We start from the raw sequence: 6,427 nt of genomic DNA on the forward strand, positions 1-6,427 counted from the left end.
TGAAAGTCTAGGAACAGAAAGTGGCTAAGACTTACGAATTCACTCATTATACCTAGGGTGTTTGTGTCTGTACTGTGTTTAAATTTAATAAAAAAAGGTATCGCAATCGTACGGAGGAGGTCCGGAGATTACTTGTATGGAAAGGCTGGATATTGCTAAGCTGTCGCTGCATCAGTGCCAACTGCCAACAAAGCAGGATTGGATTGGATTAAGCGGAAATTAACCATCAAAGGCGGCACAGCCGGACGTGAGTGGGTAACAGGACGGGACAGACGGGAACGTTTGCAACGCACGCACGCACTCACGGTGCCAGCCAGGCAGCCAGCCTCCATGCATCTATCACCGCCAGCCTGTCTCTCGCTCCACCTCTCCATCTCTCTCTCGGCGTACGTCAGGTATGGCATACATATATGGACTTCAGGTAGACGTCATAGCTCCGACGAAAGCTCCCTCCCTCCCTCGGATCATCTCACCGCTTCAGTTCTCGTCTCTCAAGTGCTCCGCCTTCGCCGTCGCCTTCTTCCACGCCGGCGCGCTCGCCGGCGTCTTCCATCGTACCATGCAGAGCTTCTTCGGTCGCGCCAGCAGGTGAACCCCGGCCTAGAATAGATTAAATTCCTTATTCGATTGCTGCTTTTGATTCCTTCGTTCGCTTGGAATTCTCTTTGGTTTGTTGCTCGTCATCTTCTTGCTTCTCATGTCTCGTTTCATTCATTGATTGATTATCCACTTGTCTGAGGAAGGCCAAGGACCCAAACTGACCTTCGTTTGGCTTCCATTTGTTGTTTTGATTGGCTCGCAGGAACCAGAGGACATTCAGGCCCAAGAAGAGTGCTCCGGCAGGGAACGACGTACGGTATACCTACATATATACTTCCTTTGTTCGATGTTCGAGTTTATTAGTCCCCCTTCCATTTTGGGTCAAACTTTAACCATATACATGATTTGCTAACAAATTATAAGTGGCATGTCACAAAAGTTATACTGTTGGATTCATATTTGAAAGAAGATTTTGATGGTACCATTTTCACTGCATATAACTCATATTTTATTAGTCAAATTTATGGTCAAATTTTGACCCAAAATCCGAAGGAGACTAATAAACCGGGATGGAGGGAATACATACAAGAGCAATATATACTTTTGATAAATGTTGTCATGTGTTTTCATTATTCTCTTCGTTTAGAAAATTTTGATAAATGTTAGTCAAGTTTTGTCAAAATTCATCAAAAGGCTTCTGAATCTCTCACTGAGATCATCATCTAACTCTACCAAAAACGAAGTTCAGTTAACAAGTTGATCGCCATATACAAATATTTGGACTGTACTACGCAGGGCATGAAGCTGAAGAGGCACATCGACGCCACCCTCGGCAGCGGTAATCTGCGAGAGGTGGTCCACCTGCCAGTTGGAGAGGATGTCAACGAGTGGCTCGCTGTCAACAGTGAGTGCATTCCCTTTTTTTCTTCCGAATGATGAAACAGTTGTCGATGAGCTGAATCTTTGTACACCTATAGGTGTCTTAAGTGTATTTGTATCCTCTTGATGCTTTATTTTGAGCCAATAAAATTCACCCTTTATTGAGAAAAAAAAGTAGGTGTCTTAACTTGTAGTACTAGTTTCTGATGACCTGCATCTCCAGCTGTCGACTTTTTCAACCAAGTGAACATCCTGTACGGCACCCTCATGGAGTTCTGCACGCCAGCTACTTGCCCCACCATGTCAGCCGGTCCAAAGTACATTCCTTCAAATCTTGGCACCTGCAGATGCAGCTAACGTATGTTATATTGTATAGGCTGTGTCACACTCTGAACTTAATGAGAAAAAAAATCGTCTTCAAACAGGTATGAGTACAGGTGGGCCGATGGAGTCAAGATCAAGAGGCCTATTGAAGTGTCCGCAGCGAAGTATGTCGAGTACCTGATGGATTGGATCGAAGCCCAGCTTGACGAAGAATCCATCTTCCCTCAAAAGCTTGGTATAACTGATTATCATTTTTAGTGTACTGATGAGAGTGCTAAAAATGATTCAGAGTTTTGGTCTAATCATGTACTCTGCTGAAAAAACGGTGGTGCATGCCAACAGGAGCTCCCTTCCCTCCAAACTTCCGGGACGTCATCAAGACGATCTTCAAGCGGCTGTTCAGGGTGTATGCGCACATATACCACTCGCATTTCCAGATGATTCTCAAGCTCCAGGAAGAAGCACATCTAAACACCTGCTTCAAGCACTTCATGCTCTTCACATGGGTAACTAACCACCCTCCACAACTTCATGACACAACGTTGCATTCGTCAACAATTGCTGGAATAATTACTGTCTTGTGCCATATAATTTCGTGGGAATTGATAGAAGATAATAAGTGTCCTCTCGGCAAAGAACTACTCTCTCCGTTCACAAATTTAAGATGTTCTAGTTTTTGCGAATCGCATGTATATATAGACATGTTTTGGTGTGTTTGTTCACTCATTTCAGTATGTATGTAGTCCATATTGAAATATCGAAAACACCTTATATTTGTGAACGGAGGGAGTAGAAGAGAAGCCATACAGTACTCAAAACTAAGTAAAGTAGCCTATAGAATAGAATCACATCATACACTAGTTTTGCAGCATGGATATGATGCTAAGTTATGGTCTGTGACTTAAATTTTGGAGCAAAGAGATTCAGTACTTCAGCTTTCCAGTATGGCTGCCTTTAGTACCAACCTCTCCTATCATGGAATGCAAAAGAAGGGAGTTAATTTCCTTGTAGTCTGGTTCGACGATTCTAAATTATAGTATCCAATCTCTTGATTCAGATCATTTCTTTAGAAAGCTGTGGTCAATCATTATGCACACAAAGGCATCCTGCCTATTCTTAAGAAGCACACCGCAAACATTAGCATCTAGTTATAATGGTTTGCTGATTGCTCTATCGACTAGAATTTGTCAATTTAGATTGCCTCCTCATGATTAGTATTATTATTATTTCAGCAGCATACCACTTTACATCTCTCGAGTCTCAAACAAAATTTTCTGTAATCGAGTGCCTCATAGGGTCCAATCATTACAATTACTTATTGTTGGCCTTATTTGTTTGGCAGGAATTTCAGTTAATCGATAGGGCAGAGCTAGCTCCTCTCAGGGAGCTGATCGAGCCCATATTAGTTGGACACTAGCCGAGAAGACAATTGGAGCTTTGTTTCAAGAATTGATGAGGCAAAAGTGCAGAGACATCACTTTTTGTTCCTTTTTAAGTTAGTTAGTTTCCCCAGCTTGTTCATGCGCACAATTGCGTTTCTGTTTTTGTGATGATGTTAGGCTTGGATATGGACTACCTTCATCTACATTTTAGAGATAGGTTAGCCAGTGCTCGTGTATATACTCAAGACTCTCCCAAGCAGGTGTTGATTGCATCATGGCAATTTGTTCATTTCGACGGATTGTCATTTGATCCTGGGAATTTCTCTTGGTTGGGTTATGTGCGATAGCCAAATTTATCGTTTCCTAAAAAGTCTGAGAAAGAAAACAGTTATCAGGGTGGCACCTCCCAAGCAGGAACGTTGGAATGACTTTCAATAATCAAGTGATAATCCAATAACATTTCCTGTGTTTGCAAATGAAAAATTCATTTCAAACTTAATAAGTAGGCAATTGAGTGCAAGTTTTTAAAACCCAAACCACCAAACTTTTTCGGTTTACAAATGTTGTTCCTAACAATTAGACACTGAAGACCAGTACATGTTTCCTCTACAACACGGCAAAAGCCATCTATTTTTTTAGCACTCTTTTGGGGATCCTAAATACAGACATGAAGTAGGTGGCTAGAGAGCTGAGGACGACAGATAATAGGATTAGCATGTCCTCTTTGGACAGCAGTTTAGCCTTCCACCCAACAGATATGTGCAACATTTTTCTAGGATTGGTAGAAAAGGTGTCCGGCAATAATCGAATAGGCGAAAGCAGCAATCCTAGGTAGATTTGAGGGAAGGCCCACACATGGCAGCCAAGAATAGTAGCTATTGAGCTTTGCCTAGTCGGTGGGGTGGGGGGGGGGGGGGGGGGGATGCATAGGTACGAACGTTGTTTTATCTGGTGAAGTGATCTAGGATATCCTTTAGGGTAGTTGCAGGTGAAGCCTCAACAATTATGAGAGTATAGTCGGCATACTGAAGCATAGTGTGTGGTAGGTTGGGCGGGGGGAGATTGGGTGGTGCAGAGATAGAGGGTGCGGATTTTGGCGGACTAGCCATTGGAGAAGGTCTGCGACAATGATGAATAGATATGGTGAAAGCGGGTCCCCTTGTCGTAGGCCAAGTTTTGCAGTTGATCCAATGCACCGGTACTCCACTAAGTAAGATTGTTGTTTTCCTAGTTGAAAGGATATTATTGATCCAAGAGCAGAATTGTCAATTGTGTAGGGAAATCTCTTATGAGGATGATTGCGGAGAGGGATGACCATGAGAGAGAGAGAGAGAGAGTTAAAAACTTTTCAAAAGTCTAACTTTAGGCACATAGTGTTTTGGCACTAGTATTTTTTTTAAAATGACAGGAGTTGATGATGTTGGTAGAATATAAAAAAATTTCTGCAATATTCCTCTCAGATATGAAACCCGTTTGGTCACCATGAAGAGTACTGGGATTAGGGGCTTAAGAGGATTGGTTAGGACATTGGCGACAACTTTAACTCGACAGTTTTACAAGGAGAAAGGCCCATATGTGCTTGGTTAATCTTGTTATTTGTGCATTGAGGTAATAGAAGTCGGAGAAGAAATGCCTGATAAAGTATTTTAAGATGTCTGAACTGGAAATTGGAGCATTATTGATTAAAAAAACTGGCGCATTGCATAGCCTGTTTTTTTTTAAACGGAGCCTGCTTTTTTGGGGGGACCATGCTAGCCCTCTTTCGATTTAATCAAACGGAAATACATTAGTTCTAGAGTTTAAACATGGGACGAGAAAGAAGGAAAAGCAAGTTCAATGCACTGCTAAAAATGCCACTGCACACGACCAATATTGGAATGTACACTATGGGCGAAAACCTAGACAACACCAAAACAAAAACAAAAAACTTAGCCTGCTGTATTAGCGGGCGCTGACCTGTTTAGTGTTCCATCACAATAATGGTTTAGCTAGCTGGCTGTTAGTGTGGCAATTGATTGATAGAAAAAGAGCGTTAGCGGGCTCTGACCTGTTTGTGTTACATCATAATAATGGTTTACCTAGCTGTTTGGCAATTGATTAATAAATAAAAAAAGCATTGTTACAGGTAAACAGTACACCCTGGTTTTGTTTCTTCAGAATCAGTAATGTTCTCGTCCGGTTGGAGTATCTTCTTTCCTCCTCTAGATTTCTTTGTTTAGTTTTCTATATACTTCTTCCGTCCCATAATATAAAAGCATTTTTTACACTACTATGAAACGGAGGGAATACATTTGAGTCAAGCTCATGTATATATATCTGCAGAGGACAAAAACATGATGCAAAATATTGGTGCAAACGGTGACAACATGATGAGTGAGGAAAACAGGTCCCAATCATTAGAAAGTGCAGACCTGAAGATTAAGTATATGAGGCGAGGGTGCTGCGCATAAGAAGATAATGTAGTTTATTACATTTCTTTTATATTTGGATTTCTTTGTTTATGACTGATCAACAAAGGCTGTTCAGTTGGTCCTTCGTTTGAGACGACTTTGTCATCTACTCCATTTCTGCAATAGTGGTTGATGTAACCATTCGTCACCCTAGTTGAGGAATAGTTATTCTTCATTCCCCTCTATTTTACCATCAATGCATCATAATTTTACGTTCCGTAAGTTTTGTCTTCTTTCCGACGCAAAAAGAGACCGTAAGAAAATATATAATCGCCGTAAAAAATATTTAATGTTATGTAAAATTACAAACATAAAAACATAGTCTAAAATACACATAAGCTGCAAATTTTCTTGTCTTGTGACCTATATTTTTATTTTCTTATGTCAAATTTTACGTAGTGAATCAATAGGAATGTAACTATTTGAATTCCAAATGCAATTTAATTATGAAATGATCGTAAGATTACGTCGGGTGAAGAATAACTTATTCTGCACCCTGGGTGATGAATAGTAACACTATATATATATACCTTACGATCATTTCATAATTAAATTACGTTTGGAATTCAAATAGTTACATTCCTATTGATTCACTACGTAAAATTTGACATAAAAAATAAAAATATAGGTCACAAGACAAGAAAATTTGCAGCTTATGTGTATTTTAGACTATGTTTTTATGTTTGTAATTTTACATAACATAAAATATTTTTTACGGCGATTATATATTTTCTTACGGTCTCTTTTTGCGTCGGAAAGAAGACAAAACTTACGGGACGTAAAATTACGGTGCATTGATGGTAAAATAGTGGGGGGTGAAGAATAACTATTCCTCACCCAGGGTGACGAATA

The 6,427-nt window shown here is 40.3% G+C and overlaps 1 protein-coding gene across 2 annotated transcripts; it reads left to right on the forward strand.

Moving 5' to 3' along the window:
• The first annotated feature begins 328 nt into the window (after nucleotides 1-328).
• On the forward strand, nucleotides 329-3,438 carry LOC125516979 (MOB kinase activator-like 1A). Of its 2 annotated transcripts, none has more exons than XM_087529809.1 (7): nucleotides 329-588; nucleotides 803-856; nucleotides 1,336-1,444; nucleotides 1,643-1,736; nucleotides 1,845-1,978; nucleotides 2,086-2,249; nucleotides 3,086-3,438. In XM_087529809.1, exons 1-7 carry the CDS (start codon nucleotides 331-333, stop codon nucleotides 3,158-3,160), a joined length of 888 nt encoding a protein of 295 aa, XP_087385935.1. In that variant the 5' UTR covers nucleotides 329-330; the 3' UTR covers nucleotides 3,161-3,438. The 2 variants fall into 2 exon arrangements, with proteins under 2 accessions (XP_087385935.1, XP_048538181.1); XM_048682224.2 differs by having other exon boundaries at nucleotides 420-588; nucleotides 803-851.
• Nucleotides 3,439-6,427: the final 2,989 nt, after the last annotated feature.

Source organism: Triticum urartu, chromosome 6A (genome assembly GCF_056163025.1).
Source record: "Triticum urartu cultivar PI428250 chromosome 6A, HENAU_Tu73, whole genome shotgun sequence".
NCBI classification, from domain to species: domain Eukaryota; kingdom Viridiplantae; phylum Streptophyta; class Magnoliopsida; order Poales; family Poaceae; genus Triticum; species Triticum urartu.

Bases quoted from the DNA above. Each gene is read 5' to 3' on its own strand.
- LOC125516979 (XM_087529809.1), top strand. From the start codon at position 331: ATGCATCTATCACCGCCAGCCTGTCTCTCGCTCCACCTCTCCATCTCT. The intron at 857-1,335 runs GTATACCTACAT...TGTACTACGCAG, and splicing joins CCGGCAGGGAACGACGTACG to GGCATGAAGCTGAAGAGGCA. The intron at 2,250-3,085 runs GTAACTAACCAC...TTTGTTTGGCAG, and splicing joins ACTTCATGCTCTTCACATGG to GAATTTCAGTTAATCGATAG.